We start from the raw sequence: 21,162 nt of genomic DNA on the forward strand, positions 1-21,162 counted from the left end.
CAACTCTATCATACCAATATCGAGCAGGCCGAATATACAACAAAAACAAATAGAGGGCGCTTTGCTTGAATTAATTATTAAATTTATATCAAATTATTTTTATTGACTTAATTCAATTGAAAACTCTTAAACTTATCAAAGTTGTAAAATCCAGCACGCACTTGACGTCCGCCAAAAAATCGTCCATTCAAATCCACAACAGCTGTAAGATATGATAATAGTATTGTATGCGATTATTATTAGTTTAAATTAAAAACTCACCTTTGATGGCGCTCTCAATACGTTTGAACTCCACAAATATTTTGACCGCATCCTCCGGCACCGTACCAAAGGCTTCATGTATGATAACACTGTTCACTTCCCCATACTTTGTGTTGCATTCATCCTTGACCTCGGGTTCGAGCTCCTCGTCCACGTCGCCCGGTCCTACCATGTTGCGAAGGAGCACCACTTTACTAGGCGCCTTCATGATTTCGGTTATGCTAGGCTCTGGCTCACTGGCGGCTGCCGGAGCAGGTGCTGACGGAACAACGCCTGGCAATGCTGGTGGTGGCATCGAGCCAGCTGGTGCAGCAGCAGGACTTGGACTCGAAACTGATGGCGATGCGCTCACAGCAGGCAGTTGGGGCAGAGGTGGTGAGGCTGACGGCGGTGGCGGTAGGAATACATCCTTTTCGTGTATGATACGACCGCCGCGCTTAGATGTTTTCTCCACTTGCAGAGCTACAGACATGCCCTGCTCTGATTTGCCCAAGCCTTGGCCATCCTTAAAGCCGTATTTGGCCATTATCTTGGCCGCCACAGAGCTGGCGCTATATGGTATGGTTACACTCGAGGAGCCATCGCCACTATCGATGGACAGAGATGGTGGTGGCGCAATGGCTGCACCACCACCCTGTTTGGACACTGAGCCCGGCGCTGGCGGACTGTAACGGTCCTCGTCACTTTGCCGCTGGCTAAATCCACTAAATTTCATGCTTGGCGGGGAGTTGTCATGATTGTGCGTGTCTCGGCGTCCGCCACCACGACTGCGCTTGCGATCCCGATCTCGATCTCTGTCTCGATCGCGATCCTCACCGCGACTGGCGCTTCCGCCACTGTTACGTGACTTATCATTGGATTTCGATTTATCTTTCAGCTTCTCATATTCATTCGGCCACTGCGGATCGTATTCGTCCACAAAATCCCAATCGTCCGTCTTGATGCTATCCAGAACTGGCGGAGCAGGCGCCACTGTGCTGCTAGTTATTGTTGGCTTGACGGCCACAGTCGCGGGCACAAAACTGTCGGCATCTGAGGTTCGCTTGGCGCGCAGATTCACCACAGGTGTCATGAGCTGTACATGATAAAATATAATTAAAGTGCAAGTGCGGATGAGCGTGGCGAATTGGAACTCACCGGTTTTTTAATTGGATCTCTCGCCTTGGGCTTGGGCAGTTGGGCTTTCTTCACTGCCAACTGCGTTTGCAACATTTTGATGCCCGACGACCATCCGTCCATTTGACTGGCACGCGGCTTTGCGTCTATGTCATCGTACAAGTCCATTTTGTATTTATTTTATATATTTTTCTTTTTATTTATTTTTAAACAATACAGAGGAAAACTTTTTGCCTTCGACTTGGTGCATAGTTTCCAGTGCTGTAAATATATGCAGATATGCAGTATTGTCGTTTCACAGCACTGTTAGCTTAACATATGCTGATTGCTCTGCTAAAATAAGATAATTGTTGCGTTCAAAATTCCACTGCCAGCTTAACATAATCTAAGTGTTGTGTTAACAGTTAAACTAACATTGTTAAATTTTAAAAGATGATTTGCATATGATTGCTTCTCTTAAGATTTCTGTAGCTGCCTCTGGTAAATTATCCCTTCGTTGAGGCGCTAAGCTTTCCTATCATCATACTTCGTCCTTGAGTTTTGAATTCTCATTCATTTGTTAGGATATTTCGGACATTGCAGCAGGTATAATTTTAATGATGCACCCTTATTGTATTTGAATATTTAGGTATTTGAATATTTAGGTAAATTGGGAACTCAATTATTAATTATATTTAAATATATTCATTCTACCATTCATTCTAACATATTATAAAATTTGGGTACATTATTGCTGCTGCCAAAATCAATTATTTACTTAGTGTTTTTAATAATATTAAGAAAAGAATAGCTTTGCTTATTTATATTAGATGTAGTATTGGAATTTGTTATGAAATATTTGCTATGAATTTCTTTATTTGGGTTGCTTGGAATCTTTTCATAATTGCCCGCCAACCTTCAAATCGAATAACAGAGCGCAAGCTGAAGATGTGACGTCACAGCATAGCAGTTACTTAACATTAAAAGTAATAGAGCAGATATTACGTTGCGCAAATGTTACACTTACGTTGTGCAAGACGTTGAGCTAACATAAATGTTATCTCTTAATGTTTATAAAAAATGGGCAATGAAGGCAGCAAACTAAAAGGGCTGATTATTGATAAAAACGCTATCGAAGTGAATGATTTTTGGGCACTCTACAATGCCGAATCGCCAACAACATGCAACGAGGAGGGCGGCGGCGGCCAGGAGCTCTCCATATTCAAAGGTGAAGTTCTCGTCAAGGGCCAGCTGTGGGCGGCCCAAGGGCCAATGGAACGTGCCATAAAGGTAAATGCCACAAGTACGAAATGCTGTAAACAGACAAATAACTCTATTTGAATGTATCAAATGTGTGTAGAATCTGATGATCTATCGCCATCCGTATATACTGAAATACATGTCAACATGGGATGAGTCCGGCCAGAAACATTTGGCCACGGAACGCGTGAGACCCCTCAACGATGTGCTGGCCCAGCAGAGCGACATACAGGTGTGCCTTGGTTTGCGCACCATACTCTGCAGTCTGATATTCCTGATTGAGAAGGCGATGGCCCGACATCTCAACATATGCACACAATCCATTTATGTGACGGACAAGGGCAGCTGGCGCTTGGCCGGCTTTGAGTTTGTGTGGAAGGCAAAGGACTTGAACCAACAGCTTATTGACTTGGCGCACAGCTTTCGCCAGCCCTTGGCCCGAGACTCGGCCAACAGCGAACTGGGCCTGGAACAGTTCGCCTTTGCCACCCTCTGCGAGCAGGTGCTGGACAAGTGCGGCCCCCACGAGGGCAAAGCCAGCACGCCGTACGTAAAAGAATTTCGCGAGTATTGCAGCACACACCTGAAGCACCTCAATGTTGAGATGCGTCCCAAGCTATCGGCCGTGCTCTTGCATCCCTATTTCAATCACGAATTCGTACTAATCCATTCATTTCTGTTCGAGCTGCCCTTGAAGTCGGTGCAGGAGCGTCAGCAATTCTTTAGCAATCTAATTGAACGTCTGCGTTGCTTCGATGAGCAAGTGGTTGCCTCCCAGCTGGCCAGCGATCTGCTGTCGCGCATGGTACTGCTCGATCCCACCGCCCAGCACTGCGTCACGCCCTACGTGCTGCGCACCAAGACAGAGAACGGCACCGCCGCCCTCTTCTCGCCGCAAACCTATTTGCATTATCTGCTGCCGCATATATTGAAAATGTTTCGATTGCGCGATGCACAGATTCGACTCATTCTGCTGGACTACTTCATGGAGTATGTGCGTCTGTTGAGCGACGAGCAGCTGAAGAGCGAAATATTGCCGCATTTGCAGCTGGGCATGAGCGATACCAACGATGTGCTCGTGGCCAAGACATTGCGCTGCCTGGCCGATCTGGTGCCCATACTGGGTGCAGCCACTGTGCTGGGCGGAGATCGGAGACGTTGCTTCTCCGACGGACGACCCCATGCGGCCGTCTCCACGGACAGCAGCGCACCCTGGACAGAGCCGCGCTCGATTACGCCGCTCATGAACGGCAGCGCTGTGGATGCCGTGGACTATATGGTCTCGGGCAGTCCATTGCCTGTGGAGACCAATGTGGCGCCGATGCCATTGCGCTTGAGCCCGGATGGCGGCGAGGACGAGAAGAGCATCACAAATCTGAGTGAGAAACCGTTGGAGCTCAGCCAGAGCAGCAGCAGCGGCGGCGGCGAAAGCAATTCGGAGAATGCCAACAGCTCCCCGAGCAGCGCGGCGCACGAACAGACATTGGTCAATGATGAGGATGAGGATGGCGCGTGGTCCGATTGGGAGAATACGGACGAACTGCAGCGGCTGCATGTCAAGCAGGAGGCCTTGGATGAGCTGAATCTAAACAATTTGGAGACCAATAGCAGCACATCGACACAGGCCACCCAACCTTCGCTCACCGACTCATTCCGCACCGCCTGCTCCAGTCTATCGACAGCCGCTACAAAGACCTCCGCTCCACCGACCAATCGCATGCTCATCGATGATCTCAGCGCGCTGGACATACAGGTGCAATTGACAACGCCGGCCAATACCACGGAGTCGGCTGAGTTTGACTTCTTCAAGGACATGGAGCCGGTGATTGAGACAAAGATCGCCGCCATCACTGAACCGGAAATTGTCCAAATCGATGCGAGTCGCTTTGCGGCGGCTGCGACAGCCTCGAATGACCATGAAACCGATGCCGAGGCCGATCAGGGTTGGGGTCATGATGAAGATGAGGATGATGTTGTCTGGGGCAACGATGCGGAGACCTCCAAGGTCTAGTAGTTATCCTAAGCTGTCCAAAATCTATCGATCTTAAGCCTATATCTGCCGTCGTTCTTCTTGTTCCATTCTAGTTTAATTTTAATTGTCATTGTCATTGTCATTGTCATTGGTAATCCTTTCACATTTACAAATTTACAGTTTTTTTTTTTCTTTCTTTTCATATTTACAGTTGAGTACAACTTCTGTACAGAATGCAATAAATTCCAATACGCAAGTGTAGAGCGTATAAAAATATGTATATACAAAAGAATCTATTTTATGCATTTCTTGTAGCATCTTTATCAATTATTTTATAAAAATTATTACTGTAATACATTTATTGGATTGGTTTATTATAATTAAAGTTGTAATTCGTTATAGAAAATATCGCAGAATTATCAAATATATTCTTGATCAGAACAAAACACGTTTGTCTATTCTACTTATTGGAATTTGTGTTCCGATTGGAACTGTTCAGATTGGTCGGATAAAGCAAGTGTGTAGCTCATAAAAACTGAACTAATTGTCCCTAATAATTCTAATCCGTTTTGATAAAGTTCTACATAGAAAATATTTATATAAAATATCTTTTCACTATAAATACACTGTTAAAACGACTTATTAGATTATATAATATATGTATACGAAATACTTATGAACATATCTACTATGCTATAGCATAAAATATAGAAAGACTAACACCTAAAATATTTTGATACAAACAAAACTTAGCTTTAATCTAAAGAAAACTTAAAAAAACAAATGAAATAGTAAACAATCAAAAAAAGTAACTAAAGTATCATTAGAACATTAACAATATCAGAACTTTTAAGTACTATATTTATTTTTAAATGCAATCGTTTATGGCTAATTTATTGTATGTCGTGATATTGTATGTCGTGATATGGTTATCATACTTACTCCTGAATGACTAATGAAATGTTTTGGTCAGTCGTTGAAATTCTAGCGAATGTCTTGGGGGTATTCTTGTATAGATATCAACATTAGTCATGGCGCACACTCCCAATCTTTATTATTTGGCTAAAAAAGATTTTATAGCCACATAAAAAAAGTTTATTTACGTGTTATCTCTCTAGCTGTGCGCAGCCTTTAAAATTGTTCTCTTATCAACCAAATTTAATCTAGCTATTTAGGTTTTATTGCTATTTATATTAGGCCCATAGAAGTGTCATTCATAAGTTTCAATTCATACGTATTATTTATAAAACAGATGACAGGGGTCTAGATTAAATTATTACTTTTTCTAGAATAATCAAGTTTTTTGTAAATATTTAGTCTTTTTATTTTAAAACATTCATACATACGTATTAAAGTGAAGAGGGAAACAGTAACAACAACAAGCCTACTAACGCAATGAACGCAGGAAGTATAGGTGTAAGACGAAGACAGATTACCGTTACCAATGAATGCTGTTGCCCAACTTACCAACAACAGCTACTCAATACAATTCATTGCGAAGCCCTGAAAACAAAATTATTTACACAGGTTCAATAGCACAATTCTATATGAAATATAAATTTTTATATAAACTGAAATATCCGATTAGAAATATGTTTATATACATATACAATTTTGTAATAGTTTTCCTTTTCAAAGCGAATTGCTGACGCACATCTGCTCTCTTTCAAATACCAATAGCCACTGCACACATATGCACATACATACATATGTAGATAGAGATGAGCACATTTGCGCTTGTGCTCACGCATACATATACGCAGTATGTTAAGGTATTACACACATACATAACCAGGACAACAGCTTGCACTGCAAGAGCGTATAAGAAATTACTCAAACTCCACACAGTAGGCGGGTATAAGAGAAAAATGATCACGCATTAATTTGAGTGTGTGCACTAATTTCAGGAGTTTGCCGAGTCGCTTATGCAACAGCACACATACATAAATATTCTCTAATGTAAAAATATTTAAATGCTTACCAGAAATATCCATATATATGTATTTTTTAATAAAATCCAGTACGCAATGGGCGGCGTATAATTGTATGTATATTTTAATGCATTTTTTTTAATAATCTTTAAAATGTTTCTTTTTTATTTTTTGCATGCATTTGTGTTGTGTTTTCGTTTAAAACTAATCTTGTAAAATTGTTAAATATGTATTTCGTTCTTTATTTGTTTTTTCTTTAGCAAAAAATGCTATATTTACGCAAAAACATTCTAAAATGCATTTGTTTATACCATTTGACTATATATGACTTATTAACATTTTCTTTTTTGTTTTTTTTTTTTGTTGTTTTTTATTTGTGATCAAAATTGAGGCTCAATCGATCAGCGGATTTAAATAGGCTAAAATGGGGAAAACAAATAAAAGTAAAATTATGCAAATAGTTGAATGAAATAAAACGAAAGAAAAACACAAAATATGTTTCAACTATTTACTCACGTTTTGTTTTTATTATGCTTACATTTAAAAAAAAGGTATTTTTACGCATTAATTTGTTGTTTGTTTGTTTGTATGTTTGCCTTGCAGCATCCATATTATCATGCTCAACTTAATCAATGATCTTAGTAATCGTAATTACATTATTAAATTTAAATAAGATCAGCTGAAGTTTTATTAGTGTTTACTTTTATTCTCACGAGTTTTTCTTTTTTACTTTTACTCTTTTACGTTTCTACTCAAACGCATTGAAAAAATTCGGTGCGCTAAATTTGTTTATAATTAAAAGTATTTACTGCACACTGCTGCGCTCTTTATACATGATGCAAGTGCGATGGATAAGGAGTGTGGAGGGGCGGGGCAGGGCAGAGGCGGGAGCGGAGGGAATTATGCATGAGAACGCTAAGCGATATACTAAATTGGAGTTTTTGTGGGAAGCGTGGTGTGGCGTAGCGGGAGCGGCTGCATGGAAATGTGCGTGGGCGGGGCGAGGAACAACTGCCAGAAAATTCAAATTGTTGCACGTAATTTGCATAACTTTTTTATAGTTTTAGTTTCTTTTTTATAAATGTTTTTTTTTCTTTTAGTTTTGTGTAGGAAAGTAATTCTTAAAAAAAAAAATTAATAAACAATAAAACATTTATATAAAAAAGCATATGTTTTTACATGCGTTTTCCAAACAAGTATCAGTATCGTACTTCATTGTTTTCTGTTTTCTTTTGCCTTGTTATCCGTTTCTTCCCTTTTCGCTTATGCTGTTAGCTGTATCGTTTCTCTTACACAAGATCTCTTTCATTAGTTTATGGATTTAGCTGTGAGTCTATATATATGTGTGTATATATGTGTGAGATAGTGTTCTGATTCTGTTCGATGGTGGAGAGTGTGAGAGTTTTGTATTCTTCTGATCTGATGTGGGGTATGGTATGGTATGGTATGATTATTGTATGCTATTGATTCCAGTAAGGTTGTAGGTATGAATTGATTTCCTCGTAGACAGCCGACGCATCCGCATCACAACAACGCAGCATTCAATTCAATTCAGCTCCTTGTCTTCTAAGTACTTGTATTCAAAGGTGAAGCCCTCCTTTTTGCGCTGACTCCATCTCTCATAATCGAAGTAGATGTACGTACCCTGCAAGATAGCGAATTATAAAATTAAAATACATCGAGTAGGAATATCTTATTCAATTAAAAACATAAGTTTTATCCTACAATCGATTCGAGGCTCAGATAAATTCAAATAAAAATAATCGAATTCAGTTTTTTGAAAATATATATTTCGTATTTGCTAAAAATATAGAAAAGCCTTTCCAGACATCCGATAAAAAAACTATTCAACACTTCCAAACCTATGCCTTATTTGACAAATATTAAATTTACTAGCTCGCAACAATTTATTTAAGAATAGGGAAAAAGGAATTTGTACAAATTGTAATTCATTGTAATCTCACGCTCAAGCTTAGATAAATGTAATTTTATTAGTGAACACGATTGAACTCACCTGTTCGTAATCATCGTTGATAATCTTCGGCTCCTCGTGCCGTTGAAACCACATCATGTATTTGGTGTGGAAGCGCCAGCTTTGTTTTTTTAGCGCCTTCGCTGCGAGATATTGCGCCTTGGAGCCCTCCATGTAGTAGAACACAAAGAAGAGCGTCTCCGTCGAGAGCCGTTGATAGAATTCAACGGTATCGTAAATGGGCAGCTGGGCCTAGAATGCGAACAAACAGAGGAAAAGAAGAGAAGAAAATTCATCATTCATGTTGGCTGGCAATGGAATCAATGTATCTGACTCACCTGTGGATAATGCGCTGGTGTTTGCACCGGTGAGCGATGAAAATATGTTTGCAGCTTCTCCGTATCAATGGGCTGTGGCAGGTGATAATATGCGGCTTCCATCATTTGGAACTGCAGCTGATGCTCCTTTTGCAGCGGCGTTGGACCCAACGGCGTTACACCTAACAGCGGTGGTATGTGCGCCTCCGTTGTGGCCATTTGCTGCTGCTGTTGTTGCTGCTGCTGCTGCTGCTGTTGTTGCTGCTGTTGCGCTGTATGCGTCTTGGCATTGGCTGTGACCACAACACCACCGCTGACGGCTGTTGGCTGACCAGCAGCATTCGCCAGATTCATGAGTCCACTGCCAGCTGTGGGGCCATTGCTGGCTGAGGCGACGATTGTACCAATTGCTGCAGCTGCTGCTGCTGCCGCTGCTGCATTTTGTTGTTGCGCTGCTGCTGCTGCCGCTGCTGCTGTCGCTGCTTGTTGTTGTTGCTGGAGCTGCTGTTGCTGTTGTTGGTTGGCAGTTGTTTCGGTGCTGAAATGCTGTTGCAGCAATGATTGCTGCGCTGCTTGTTGCTGCGCCTGCTGTTGTTGCTGCTGCTGCTGTTGCTGCTGTCTCGTATCTATATTACTTGCCTGCTGCTGATTTAGGGAATTGGGCTCGATCACAGATCGATTAATGGCTTCCTGTGCCATGGTTTTCAATGAAATCGCATCGACAGCATTACTGTTGTTATTGCTGCTGCTGTTGCTGCTGCCGCTGCTGCTACTGCTGAGTGAGACGGGCAGACCTGCAAATATAATCGAAACAAATAACAATAAGCATTACATATTAACAGCAGTTACTTTAAATAAATAAACAGAATATAACCGTAAGCTTTGAAGTCTGCAAAGTTTGAATACCCATAAAAGGCATAAAGGGTATATCTATAGTTAGCCAATTAATATCTATAGATTTCTATTCAAAAACTAATATTATACAGTTTGCAATACGAATATTTGCACTCACCTGGGATTTAATTCTATGATAAAACTTTTACTTTCTAATAATATTCATATGTCATTTTAATAGTCATATATAATACATATACGATATTAAGGTGTAAAACTATTATCATGTAATTGCATATCTCAGCATAAACTTTTCGTAATCTACTTACAAAATATGATATATGATATCCTAACCTGCAATATGAGTTTATATTGGATATATAAACATAGTCATTCACAAATTGAAAATAGCCTCGGCAAAAGTATTCTTGGCGAAAATCTGTACCCAGCTTCGAATGGCCTGAATTATAGCAATATAATTACTTAGAGCCATTCTAAAAGGGTTCTCAAATTACGTCTGTGTTTATTGCCATAAGCGCTGGATATATATTAAATAGAGCATTTCATATTTAGGTTTCTGGTTGCTAATATTGAAAGACTGTTACAACTAAGCGAATCAATTTCATTGACTACTATCATTATTCATTGATCAAAACTATTACAATTATCAACTGTTAAAAACTATTGCCAAACCATGGTTAAGCTCAGCCATTGGCTAACTTTAAATCCAAATATATTACCGTTTTGCATGTGTGAGGAATTCGTTTGAAGATTGGATAATTGCGCTGCCTGTTGTTGCTGCTGCTGCTGTTGTTGTTGTTGTTGGGCCTGTGCATTTGCGCTTACAATGGCCGCCACCGTCGGCGCCGTTGCCTGCTGCTGCGAGACAGGTCCGTTTTCCAGTAGTGCTAGAAATACAAATTATAATTAGAATAAATTTTAACATATTTATAAAGTATTTTGGACGTACATGTGTTGTGTTTAGCCACCGCTGCAAATGCAATTGTTGGTGTCGCTTGAATCACAGATTGGCCTTGAATGTTATTGCTGCTGTTGCTCGCTGATGCTGTTGCTGCAACAGCTGCAACGGCTGCCGCCGCTGCTGTTGCTGCTGGCACAGCGATGTTGGTTGCACTCAGACCAGGCGTTGGGGCATGTGGCTGCACGGCAGGATTGTGACCACTAGCAGCGACAATGCTGCTGCTGCTGCTGCTGTTGTTGTTATTGTTGCTGCTGCTGTTGTTGTTGTTGTTGTTCTGTGTCCCGCTAGACGCCAAAACGGAAGCGACCGTGGGTAGTTGCTGCTGCTGGTTTTTGCTGGGCGTTGAGCTAATAATCTTATTGACTTGAGCTGCTAATAGAATTTAGTCCATTAGTAAGTTAACACTCCAATTGATATAAAGCTTTGCAACTTACTATCACTACCCGCGGGCGCTTTAGCTGTGGCACGCACTGGCGTCGGCTTGATCGGCTGTTGAGGTTGCTGTGGTAAAAAATGAAAATGCAAAAAAAATATATGTTAAATATTTGAGAAAAAATTGGGTAACTTATATATTAATTTGTATTTTATGTAAACATATACTGCTATTTTATTCACATATAATTTACTACTCACTACACTTTGAAATATTCTAAAATATATAAAAATATGAGAAAATATGTATGAGAAAACATACAATATGTATATGAGAAAATTCGCCTGAATTATATGCCGTTCACTGTGTAGATATCTTAATAGATATGTGCTAACAATAAAAAAAAGGATCATAATTTATTCTGTTAATTTAGAGCGTTCATATATCCTCTCTCCTTGATCTAGTTCTTTAAATTTACTATTCATATAGAAGGGAATTTATGCTATTAAAGGTCATTAAATATATTTTTCTTTCCAGACCCAATTTACTGACAATATATATAAATATTAATTACATTTTAGTTTAATATAGAGTTAAAAGTTATTGAACACTATGAAATACTCATATAGTCTTCATTGTTGTAAGATGTTTGACTTATTCAAGTTGAAACTTTCGAAAGTAAAAATAATATAAAGCAATTCCTATGAAAATATGATATATCTCAGTTGATGACCAATTAGCTAACCTCTGTAAATCCTACTATACCAAAAAACTCAATAAATTTTACATATTCTAACCACAAGAATTCAAGAATTAGTCAATAATTGTACAGCTTCAAAAACCTTTCGTGCAAATGGAGCTGGTCAATTTGTCTATTCCTCACACTTCTGTTACCAATTACATTACCTTAATGCGAAATATAATACCTCAATTGGTCAACAATTAATTCGTTCATGATTATTAGTTAGTTTAGTTTATTTAGTGGCAAACACTTACCTTCGCTTTGCTGCTATTCGCATTGCTTTCGCTACTTTTGTTGCGCTTCTCGCCACCTGTTGTCGCCTCGGTTGACGTTGTCGCTGAGGATGAAGCTGCGCTGGTGTCGCTCGCATAGCCCACATTGTTGCCATTCGATTGCTGTGCAGCGACGGCTGCTGCCGCCGCCGCTGCGGCTGCTTGCAAATGCTGGAATTGGGCTGCACTAGCTGCGCTGGTGCCACTGCCTGCGCTGCTGCTGCCCGCCGTCGACGTCTGCTGCTGCTGTGCGGAGGAGGAGGAGGATGGCAACACCTGCTGCACTGTAACTGGCGATTGCGATGGACTGCCGCCGGATGTTACGCTGCTGGGCGAGCCGCTTGTTTCGTTGCTATTGTTGCTATCCGTTGTGGCGGTACCACTCAGCTCGACTTCATCCAGTCCGATAATGTCATCGTAGATGAACTCGTTCTCCTCGAAATCGGGCTCTTGCGACGAATCGATATAGTATTCGACATCATCTTTGATTTTGTTCACTTGATCCGCCTCGACACCATCGTTGTCCAGCAGCCGCAGCAACGTTTCCAGTTTGGTTATGTGGAATTTATGACGATCCAACTTACTCCGCAAATCATCCATGCGCTCCTGTTTATCGCGATCCAGACGTTTCTTTTTACCCGCTAACAGCGACTCAATTTCGCTCTCATACTGATCGATTTGAATTTGAAGTGTACTAATTGAACCGGTTAACCAATTGCGCGCATGATCCTTGATCCGTTGCGCTGGATCCATTTTTTGTGCGGCGCCCAGACCCTCCTTGGAATACGCTTTTGTTTTTGTTTCCCGCTCCACCACCTTGAAGCGTTCCATTTGCTGTAGGTAATTTGAAAGTAATTAAAATTAATATGGAGCGATTGGAATTTCAAGTCGCCGCGAGAAATTGCAAATAGCTGATCGCTAAGCTATGTCGCAACATTCTTTAATATAAAATAAAATTGTGTATTTTTGGAACTGAAACCACAGATTAATTTAGTTTTGTGGATCAAAACAGACATAGGAATAAAAGTGATCTATGGATTGATTAATGCTCAAGATTGATAGTGGCGACATTTCTTTGTATTCCAATTTTAGGCTTAAACAACTTGCCGTTTCAATGAGCCTTCGATTCTCGAGCAGCGCGCTTTTATCTTTAATCTCGGCGGATGCAATCCATGATTTGATTTGATCTCGTAATCGCTGCAGTTTCTTAATTTCCTTTTTAAGGTCTGCCTCATACTTTTCCTGCAGATGCTTTTGCTGCAAATAGGATAGACATTGATATAGGTTTATATTGAAGAGAGATATTAGATTTAGATGGTGTTATTTGCTCACCTTCTGGTTGGTATTTGTAGCATTGTGTACCTTTTTCCATATATCCTCAAACGTTTCCACGCCCTCGCCTACCTTTTTTAAACATCGATCAATTTCGCCTATCGGGGGGTATATCGATAATGTGCACAGTATCAGTATTTGAACACACATCATATCAAATAAATACATACATACATCTCTACCTATGTATGTATATGGAGAATTGTGCTTACCTTGCAATTTTCTCGTCGCAGCCATGGCTATGTGTGCTCTAGTGGTTTCTGCTGGCGCAAATAGTCAGACATAGTCCGCTACAAGCTGTCGCGATTGTTTAGTTATATCACCTGCCCGCAACACAATCACTGTTGCTGCTGCTGCTTCTGCTGTGCGCTGTTTGTGCCTGACCAGAAGTCGGCAACGGCGTCTGCAACATAAATGGATCAATGTTAAATATGCATTAATTGCGCACACACATGTATAAACACACACAGACGCACACCAGCGCGTGCACCGTTGTTTCGACGTGTGCCGCGGCATTTGTAGCGCTGGCGGCGGCAGAATCATTTCCATTATTTGGGCACACACACCGAAGCGTATGATTAGTGGGCTGGCGTTGTTATATTTACCTTAGATCCAAGTAGCTTCACCGAATTGTATGGAAAAACACTCTCTGCCTGGCTTTGCTTCTTCTTCTGCCTCTTTCTGCTTGCACTAATATATGTGGTGGACTGTGTATATATGTGAGTGTACGTGTGCGTGTGTATGTGTGTGATACCTTCGGGCCGTCGGAGATTTCGATTTTTTTTTGTGGCTAAGCCTTTTAGGGCAAACGCAACGTGGCAGCTGTGCTGGGATTTCTTGTATATTGATGAGTGGAGCAATAAATATGTGTGCTTGGTCTTAAGTATATAGATTTATGCAATTTATACATTTAAATAAATACGCTTAAAGATTTTTCGCTTGCTTTTTGTTCGCTTCTTCTTCTTCGCACATTCCAAGATGGCGACTCGCCAAAACTTATCGAATATAAACGATTGCGCCACAACATTTCGATAATTGCACACCACCCTGACCAGTGCTATAGCAGTGAGCTGTCATTCGAAAAAGAATGGCAATTTTAAATTTAAACTCGTGCACGAATTAAAATTTATGATAAATTATTTTATTTGCGCTTGTTTTGTGCACTTTGCCAAGGAGGGGGAAAAATATAAGAATGTACACGGTTTTTTTTAGATTCGAGTAACTGTTAAATTCGTTTCTACATTAAAGCGGCAGCGGGCGCCAAGCGGTCAACTGCATGAAATTTGTTCATTTTTTTTGGTTTTTCTTTCAATAGTTACGTTTAAAATTTTTGCAATGTTGTTGCCAATCAAGTATTGTGTTTGCAAATAGTAGTAAGTTTTGTCTATAATAGTTGTGCTGCCTATCACATACGTGCTTGATGCGTTGTTATCCTTTGCGCGCGGTCCTAGAATTTGCAAATAATCAAATTTTCAAATTTTTGCATGTTCTCTAATCGTATTTCAAATTTGACTGATGCTGATGCTGCTGATGTTGTTGCTGTGCCATGGTTTGTGCATCGATGACATCGCCAGTTAGTTGATAGGACGTTCGAGTATTAGCCATACAGTTCTTGATAAAACTGCACACACTCTGCACATATTGTGTTGGGTATTTGGTAAAGATTTTAACATGTTCCGCATCCTCAAAGCAGACGGATGACACATTGATGCCCTGATCGCGTCGTATTCGTATAAATTTCTCAACGTCTCGATATGGTATGACAACATCACTTTTCGAATACAAAAACAATTGAGGATATTTGTTCGTCTCGTTCTTGAGCTCACTGAAGGGGCTCGCATGGACAGGCGTTGAAGGGACAAACAAACTCTTAAAAGCCACAAACGATTCCTGCGAATGACAATTTGTGTATTAGAAGATGGGGTGGGGAAAAGGGTAGAGGGCAGGTGGTATGAGCAAGGTGTAGGGGGCATGGCTCACCTCAACAAACCACATCATGCTCAGGATCAACGTAATGATCAATGCCGTGACGCAATTGCAGCGTTTCTCCTTGCCATAAATTGCATTGATGGCACGATATAAACCGAGCATACGTCTCTCACCTGGCGCCGAATCAAAGATGACGCCGCGCACTTGCAATGGGGATTTGTGCTTGCGCACGGCCAAATTGATGTGCTGATAGAGATAGGCACCACCGTTCGAAAAGATGTGAAATATTAAGGGATGTGCATCGAAATTCATGTCCTGTATGAGCTTCAGGATCTTCTCGCCAATCGGCACCATCTCGCTGCGCTTCCAGAACAGCGTGTCTACTGGCGCCGTATAGCGGACCGTAATGAGACTGAGATCGAATCAAATATATAAATAAATATAATATTCATTATAAATGTATGTAATTAATAAATAATTGCTATTAGCTGCCCATGTCCTCCACTCACCCCCGATCCTCGTAGATCTTCGAGTACTTCATTAGATAACGGTCCTGACACCCCGCCCAGCCCAGCAGCATCACAATCGGGATATTGTTCTGCTCATCGTTGCCGCTGACCAGTACGAAATCATTGTCTGCTGTGGGTTTTGGAAATTTGATGAAGTATTCCAAAGTATCTTCGCGTTCCAGCATCTCGCGTTGCTCCTGTTGTTGGCGTTCGTTGGTTATTGGCATAATGCCGGCCGATCCGCTATATGGCTGATATTCGGATTCAATATCATTCGCTGTTAGGCCATATGTTTGTTGTTGTTGTTTTTGCTGAGTTGTTGTTGACGATGATGAAGGCGATGACATTTTGTCATTTAAATTTGTGTGTGTGTGTGTTTTCCGTTGTTGCTTTCCTAAATTCTGAAACTTATTTTAATGTTGATTGAAATTTTTAATTATAGCTTGTAACAAAAAAAAAAAAAAAAAAAAAAAAAAGGAAAACAAATTTATTTACGTGTTTTGCCTGGTTACGCAAAAGCCTACTTACTTGCTTAGCTCTACATATATATGTGTTGTGGCCGAGTCTGTTGCCAAATAACAAATATCCGTTGCTGTATTGATTTTGTGAGGCGAAAATATTAACGGTTGGTTTATTTACGAGAAAGCTAAAGCTTGAGGCATTTTTTTTTTATTCCTTTTTTTACAAGAACTAAATTGATTTTTCGGCCAGCGGGAATAACCAGCAAAAACTTGACCTTCTGGCCAAGCAGCTTGGTACGCACAAACAAATATGAAATATGCTGCTAGGTGTGCTGCTGCTGCTGCTAGTGCCGCCTCCTGGTGCTGGTGTTGCAGTAACATGCCGCATTCCAAATTTCCAGCCGCTGCTGTTGACTATGGCAATGGATTCGACTTGAACATGCGCAATGCTTTAAAAGGATAATAGGTTAGGAATAACTATTTCAATTGATCGTTGACGCAAATTTATGCAGCTCATATTAAACAGAATATGCATAAATAGTAACTATAAATATACACTTTCATAATAAAAATAAAAATTTTACTTATTTCCCTTCAAAGCAGTAAAACCTTCAAATTCGGCGCTTACATTTTAACACAGCTGTTGGGAATGGTATAAAACATGCAAAGCGCACTATAATATATCGATATTTTGAATGCCAGTTAAAGTTTTCAAATTGAAAGTAACGCCAGCACAGCTGTTAGAAATGGTATAAAATAGGACTAGATCAACTAAACATTGTAATCAACGTGTACTGTTTGTTTGTTGTTGTTTTAGCTTTTGTGTTGTTTATTAAAAAAATGCGTACAGTAAACTTAAAATTTGGAAATTTTTAACCATACAAAATTTTTAATAGCAGGAAATTCAAATTAGCGCTAATGTATTTAACAGCTATTATGAAAATTGATGTATCGATACTTTCCCTTCTTTTCTACTGATAAAACTAAATATTTCAAATTGGCGCTGAATCGCTCACAGCTGTTTTTGTTTGACATCAAAAAGAGGACTGGGATATATTGGCAAACGTTTTATTTTGTTTTCGCTCAAATACATTGCTAATACTTGTAAGTCTTTTATAGAATTCAGTTTCTATGGGACCAGCTACATTTAAACTCTATAATTTTGTTTCTTCGAAATTAAACGCAAATTTGGCAATTTTGATATTTCTTACTTTGAATTTAAAATCATTTTGGTAATTGTATTAAACTAAATTTGACTAAGTTGTTGCTGTGACCTGTGCGTGTTACAGTTCCTCTCGCATTGATGTCGCCATTTCCGGTTCTGAATCGATTTCCGTATTCAATGCGACTGCAAACAAACAAAAATATAGAAAAACATAACATAATTTAAATACTGCAGACAAATGCTCATTTACGAATTATTCATAGAATAAAATTAACGTATAGATCAGCAAATATTCCAAACGTCTTTTCTCTTCTTTGTTTTGGTTTTTCTTTTTTTCCTGACTTATAATGACTTCATGATCAAATCCTCAAGCTGCTTTGTGTCTATTTCTGGCTTTTGAACGCCGCCCTGCGCTGTCCAATTCAGCCAATACTCGGAGGCAGCTATATAGATGGCCACCGCACCACCAACGATATACGCAATATGTGTGGAGCTCTGGAAGATGACGCAGGTGGCTACGCACATGCCGAAGTAGGTGAGAAATCGTGTTATGTTCACATACGAATCGCGCTGCTGCGAGGACAGATCTGTATGAACCGTTCCAGGGCAAGAGAAATGATGATAGTTGTCAAACTATAGTTATCGATGATTGAGCACGCACTCACCTTGACATTTGCCATCCTTCAGCTGATAGCCATCGGCGCACTTCTTGCACATATCGGGTCCATCACCATCGCAACCATCGCAGGAACGATCACATTCCAGGCACGAGAAGGAGCCTTCGTTGTTCACACAGAATTGTTGCGGACGACATGCTCGATGCTGATCCACACATTCGTTGATGTCCACGCAACCCGTTTCGGTGTCCATCCGCCAGCCATCCTTGCACTTGCGACAACTCTTCGGACCAGCGCCGTTGCAGCCGCCATCACCGCAAGCGGAATGACATGGAGTGCACAGCAGCTTTGTGGCATCGCGAAAGGATTCATAATTGTTCTCATCACACTCGTTGCAATTGACACCCGCGTACCCGCTGTCACATAGACATTGCCCGTTGCCCTTGCGTGTTCCGTTGCCCTTGCATTTTCCTAGAAAATAATATACATACATATATAAGATACGCATTTTATTTTCAAAGAATAACCCACCATTATTATTGCAGTCTGTGCACGGCTGGCAAGTGGGTCCATACGTGTTGCTTGGACAGCAAACGCTCAGTTGATTGATGCACAGCCAGGCATGCAAATCGGGCTCCTCGTCCTGTTTGTTCGTAAACCAGTCTTCAATCAAGGACTCGTGGTCGTTGCTCAACATATGACAGTGATCCTGGCCACGTTTAACCTCACTGCACAACTGCTCCTGGATCTCAACGAAGCGCACTTCACTATTTCTATAGGCACGCATTTTCTCCTGCTCCCAGGCGGCGTCGCCGCCGGCATGTTTGCCTCGTTTTGTACGCTCCAAGCCCAAATTGAATGACTCCACCAGCACTGTGCACGCTTTGCAAGGTGGCAGTTTAGTGGATTTATCCTTGAGTTTTTGTGGTTCATCAAGTGCAATTGCAATTGTTATGAGTGGCAGCACAAAACATATTTTCAATAGCATATTATGGTGTTTTGGTGATTCGGCTAAAGGTTTACGTGTATTTAATTAGGGTTGTTGACGAGGTATCGACTTATCGATACCTGAAAAAAACGCGTGGCATCGATACCAAAAGCTTTGTGTGATAAGATAGCATTCAAAATACTTTTCATATATTTAAAATATTTTAAATTTATTAATATTTTTTATATTTTAAAATAGTTTATTAATTTTATTTATAATTTCATATTTCTATTATAACAATAAAATCTTTAATAAACAGTAAAGCAGTTTTATTGTTTAGAGCACTATTAAAAAAATAGTTATACTTAATGTTTTTTATTTAAATATTTAACACCCGATATACGTATTGTATTGCAAAAAACCTTAATAACAGTTAAGTAAATAGTTTGCTACCACTTTATGTTTAAGGCTGTGTTGAGCTTCTCCACTGCATGATAGCTGGTATGAAGTAGGCTTTGGGACTTATCAGTTTGTGTGCCATCAAGGAAATCGGTATATATATGCTTGGTATGGGCATTATCCGGATTGGAGCGCGGTAGTTGCTTATAGAGCTCCTCCAGCTGTTGAGTCAGCTCGCGTACATGTTGTCCTGTGGTGGGACGCACTTGGGCGCCACCGTTGATGCAGCCGGACGGACAGGCCATCACCTCAACAAAATGATAGCCCGGCCCTTTGCCACGCTTCAGTTTTTGCATTAGATTTTGTATATTCCGAAAGCCGTTCGCAATGGCAAATTTAAGTACGATCTTTCCATCCTTCTCCAAGCTAATTTCAGAAAAGTCTCGATTGCGCAACGCTTTGAATTGGAGTTCATTTGGTGTCTCTTCGTTGAACAACTCTCGGGCGGCATATTTGTAAATATGTTCCGCATAGCCACCTGACATGGTGGATTCGTGTGCCCATACCATAGCCTCAGGCGGCTGATCCGTCCAAGGCCAATCCATGTCTGAGGGTGCGAATTGCTGCAGCGTTTGCTCCTCTGTCTGGAGCATTTGTTCCACCTCAACTGGAAAGCAAAAAGCGAATTTACAACACATAGTTGAATATAATACGCTTCTTACTTACTTGAGGTAATCACACAGTCTACGTCCCTTGAGCTGTTCACCTCGCTGTAGAAGTCTTCGCGAGACGCCTCCAGTTTCTTATCGTAGCAGGGCATAACTGTGACATGATAGATCCGAGAGCCGGACACGCCCAGTTTCTCCGCCAGCATCTGTTTCACGAGCACGCCCATTATTTGTTGTGGCGAACGCGTTGTCGCAATGTGGGGCAATATAAAATTACCATGGGTCTTCTCGGCATAGCACACCCAGCCGGGACACGAGGAACTCAACATGCTCAGATTGGCATTATCCCGATAACGCTCAACGAACTCCTGCCGGCATTCCAGTAACGCCAGATCGTCAGCAATCTTTGTGCTCAGCACATAATCGGCGCCCAGCTGTCGCAGATAGCCGGACAAATGGCGAGCCGCTTCTTCGACGCCAAGCTCAAAGCGATGGGCGAGACTTATTAGCGGCTGCACCGCAATTGTAAACACAATTGTGCGCACTTGGTCACTGTCGCCGGATGCTTTAAGTCTTTCGTTTTCGCGCAACACCTTGAGTAACTCCTCTTGGCTTTGCTGTGTGATAAGTACGCCTTCCGCGGAGGTTATGCAGCCGGAGCAGGCGAGGCAATCTTGTAGTGTGATCTCAACCTTCTGCAGCTTTTGCTTGCCGCTCTATTAAATGTAAAATATTCGAAGTCAGCTATAAAACACATTTATAAACCTTCTGTACCTCTGATTCCTCGTAATAGCCATCCGCTTGTACGGTTATTTTGGATCCAGTTTTTGACTTTGTCTTATCTATTGTCACGGGCTTTATGCACTCCTGAAATTAATGGCATTAATTTAATTGCTTACAGCTTTGAATTAATTACCAGCTCACCTGTGAAGGCGTTATAAAATCGTCCAAATCGGTTAACTGCAGCGCTCCACTGAATCGCGACATAATTTAAACTTTATTATGATTTGCGATTCTAAAAAAAAAAAAAAAAAAACGCAACGAGTGTGGTCGAATCATATGTTTTAACGTTAACGTGAGAATGGCAAATCGCGCACCGAACAATAAACAAATTAGTATTCATTTTAATTTTTTGACAGGTTC

General features: G+C 40.8%; 6 protein-coding genes across 14 annotated transcripts; 1 reads left to right on the plus strand and 5 right to left on the minus strand.

The window, feature by feature from the left end:
• Window positions 1-70: 70 nt before the first annotated feature.
• Window positions 71-1,670, minus strand: Spf45 (splicing factor 45). The gene is made up of 3 exons (XM_018004657.2): window positions 1,399-1,670; window positions 262-1,336; window positions 71-202 (listed from the first exon to the last, which is right to left on the minus strand). The coding sequence occupies exons 1-3, from the start codon at window positions 1,543-1,545 to the stop codon at window positions 108-110; spliced, it is 1,317 nt and encodes a 438-aa protein (XP_017860146.1). The 5' UTR covers window positions 1,546-1,670; the 3' UTR covers window positions 71-107.
• A 688-nt stretch (window positions 1,671-2,358) lies between these two features.
• Window positions 2,359-5,034, plus strand: LOC108611840 (protein-associating with the carboxyl-terminal domain of ezrin). Its single transcript, XM_018004656.2, has 2 exons — window positions 2,359-2,646; window positions 2,717-5,034. The coding sequence occupies exons 1-2, from the start codon at window positions 2,437-2,439 to the stop codon at window positions 4,625-4,627; spliced, it is 2,121 nt and encodes a 706-aa protein (XP_017860145.2). The 5' UTR covers window positions 2,359-2,436; the 3' UTR covers window positions 4,628-5,034.
• Window positions 5,035-7,017: 1,983 nt separating this feature from the next.
• On the minus strand, window positions 7,018-14,328 carry Not3 (CCR4-associated factor Not3). 3 transcript variants are annotated; one of them, XM_089463636.1, is made up of 12 exons: window positions 14,098-14,328; window positions 13,949-14,033; window positions 13,556-13,746; window positions 13,344-13,441; window positions 13,119-13,268; window positions 11,994-12,845; window positions 11,059-11,125; window positions 10,613-10,996; window positions 10,383-10,550; window positions 8,830-9,602; window positions 8,534-8,743; window positions 7,018-8,164 (listed from the first exon to the last, which is right to left on the minus strand). In XM_089463636.1, exons 3-12 carry the CDS (start codon window positions 13,578-13,580, stop codon window positions 8,066-8,068), a joined length of 2,826 nt encoding a protein of 941 aa, XP_089319762.1. In that variant the 5' UTR covers window positions 13,581-13,746; window positions 13,949-14,033; window positions 14,098-14,328; the 3' UTR covers window positions 7,018-8,065. The 3 variants fall into 3 exon arrangements, with proteins under 3 accessions (XP_089319762.1, XP_017858535.1, XP_017858534.1); XM_018003046.2 differs by having other exon boundaries at window positions 10,613-10,993; window positions 13,949-14,328; XM_018003045.2 differs by having other exon boundaries at window positions 13,949-14,328.
• A 134-nt stretch (window positions 14,329-14,462) lies between these two features.
• On the minus strand, window positions 14,463-17,147 carry LOC108609534 (transmembrane protein 53). 5 transcript variants are annotated; one of them, XM_089463653.1, is made up of 5 exons: window positions 16,871-17,147; window positions 16,310-16,691; window positions 15,782-16,182; window positions 15,324-15,684; window positions 14,463-15,233 (listed from the first exon to the last, which is right to left on the minus strand). In XM_089463653.1, the coding sequence occupies exons 3-5, from the start codon at window positions 16,126-16,128 to the stop codon at window positions 14,835-14,837; spliced, it is 1,107 nt and encodes a 368-aa protein (XP_089319779.1). In that variant the 5' UTR covers window positions 16,129-16,182; window positions 16,310-16,691; window positions 16,871-17,147; the 3' UTR covers window positions 14,463-14,834. The 5 variants fall into 5 exon arrangements, with proteins under 5 accessions (XP_089319779.1, XP_089319778.1, XP_089319777.1 ...); XM_089463652.1 differs by having other exon boundaries at window positions 15,782-16,188; XM_089463651.1 differs by having other exon boundaries at window positions 15,782-16,223.
• A 147-nt stretch (window positions 17,148-17,294) lies between these two features.
• Window positions 17,295-19,086, minus strand: Creld (Cysteine rich with EGF like domains). Of its 3 annotated transcripts, XR_016268947.1 has the most exons (4): window positions 18,556-19,085; window positions 18,073-18,495; window positions 17,658-17,994; window positions 17,295-17,590 (listed from the first exon to the last, which is right to left on the minus strand). XR_016268947.1 is itself a non-coding variant. In XM_018003051.2 (3 exons), exons 1-3 carry the CDS (start codon window positions 19,010-19,012, stop codon window positions 17,526-17,528), a joined length of 945 nt encoding a protein of 314 aa, XP_017858540.1. In that variant the 5' UTR covers window positions 19,013-19,086; the 3' UTR covers window positions 17,295-17,525. The 3 variants fall into 3 exon arrangements, 2 of the variants coding, with proteins under 2 accessions (XP_017858540.1, XP_017858539.1); XM_018003051.2 differs by lacking the exon at window positions 17,658-17,994 and having other exon boundaries at window positions 18,556-19,086; XM_018003050.2 differs by having other exon boundaries at window positions 17,295-17,994.
• A 225-nt stretch (window positions 19,087-19,311) lies between these two features.
• On the minus strand, window positions 19,312-21,148 carry LOC108610761 (putative cytosolic Fe-S cluster assembly factor GI11683). The gene is made up of 4 exons (XM_018003048.2): window positions 20,944-21,148; window positions 20,794-20,886; window positions 20,078-20,735; window positions 19,312-20,018 (listed from the first exon to the last, which is right to left on the minus strand). The coding sequence occupies exons 1-4, from the start codon at window positions 21,004-21,006 to the stop codon at window positions 19,402-19,404; spliced, it is 1,431 nt and encodes a 476-aa protein (XP_017858537.1). The 5' UTR covers window positions 21,007-21,148; the 3' UTR covers window positions 19,312-19,401.
• Window positions 21,149-21,162: the final 14 nt, after the last annotated feature.

Source organism: Drosophila arizonae, chromosome 3 (assembly GCF_054131065.1).
Source record: "Drosophila arizonae isolate 15081-1271.41 chromosome 3, UAZ_ARI_1.0, whole genome shotgun sequence".
Taxonomy (NCBI): Eukaryota; Metazoa; Arthropoda; class Insecta; order Diptera; family Drosophilidae; genus Drosophila; species Drosophila arizonae.

Excerpts from the sequence above, each read along its gene's own strand:
- Spf45 (XM_018004657.2), bottom strand. The coding sequence starts at position 1,545 with ATGGACTTGTACGATGACATAGACGCAAAGCCGCGTGCCAGTCAAATG. Across the intron at positions 1,337-1,398 it reads GAGATCCAATTAAAAAACCG|CTCATGACACCTGTGGTGAA; the intron begins GTGAGTTCCAAT and ends TATCATGTACAG. Across the intron at positions 203-261 it reads TATTGAGAGCGCCATCAAAG|CTGTTGTGGATTTGAATGGA; the intron begins GTGAGTTTTTAA and ends CATATCTTACAG.
- LOC108611840 (XM_018004656.2), top strand. The coding sequence starts at position 2,437 with ATGGGCAATGAAGGCAGCAAACTAAAAGGGCTGATTATTGATAAAAAC. Across the intron at positions 2,647-2,716 it reads CAATGGAACGTGCCATAAAG|AATCTGATGATCTATCGCCA; the intron begins GTAAATGCCACA and ends AAATGTGTGTAG.
- Not3 (XM_089463636.1), bottom strand. The coding sequence starts at position 13,580 with ATGGCTGCGACGAGAAAATTGCAAG. Across the intron at positions 10,551-10,612 it reads GGTGGCTAAACACAACACAT|CACTACTGGAAAACGGACCT; the intron begins GTACGTCCAAAA and ends TTGTATTTCTAG. Across the intron at positions 9,603-10,382 it reads TTCCTCACACATGCAAAACG|GTCTGCCCGTCTCACTCAGC; the intron begins GTAATATATTTG and ends TTATATTTGCAG.
- LOC108609534 (XM_089463653.1), bottom strand. The coding sequence starts at position 16,128 with ATGTCATCGCCTTCATCATCGTCAACAACAACTCAGCAAAAACAACAA. Across the intron at positions 15,685-15,781 it reads AAGATCTACGAGGATCGGGG|TCTCATTACGGTCCGCTATA; the intron begins GTGAGTGGAGGA and ends ATTCGATCTCAG. Across the intron at positions 15,234-15,323 it reads GCATGATGTGGTTTGTTGAG|GAATCGTTTGTGGCTTTTAA; the intron begins GTGAGCCATGCC and ends TGTCATTCGCAG.
- Creld (XM_018003050.2), bottom strand. The coding sequence starts at position 19,012 with ATGCTATTGAAAATATGTTTTGTGCTGCCACTCATAACAATTGCAATT. Across the intron at positions 18,496-18,555 it reads CACAGACTGCAATAATAATG|GAAAATGCAAGGGCAACGGA; the intron begins GTGGGTTATTCT and ends ATTATTTTCTAG. Across the intron at positions 17,995-18,072 it reads GAAGGATGGCAAATGTCAAG|ATCTGTCCTCGCAGCAGCGC; the intron begins GTGAGTGCGTGC and ends CGGTTCATACAG.
- LOC108610761 (XM_018003048.2), bottom strand. The coding sequence starts at position 21,006 with ATGTCGCGATTCAGTGGAGCGCTGCAGTTAACCGATTTGGACGATTTT. Across the intron at positions 20,887-20,943 it reads ATTTTATAACGCCTTCACAG|GAGTGCATAAAGCCCGTGAC; the intron begins GTGAGCTGGTAA and ends CATTAATTTCAG. Across the intron at positions 20,736-20,793 it reads GCTATTACGAGGAATCAGAG|AGCGGCAAGCAAAAGCTGCA; the intron begins GTACAGAAGGTT and ends TACATTTAATAG.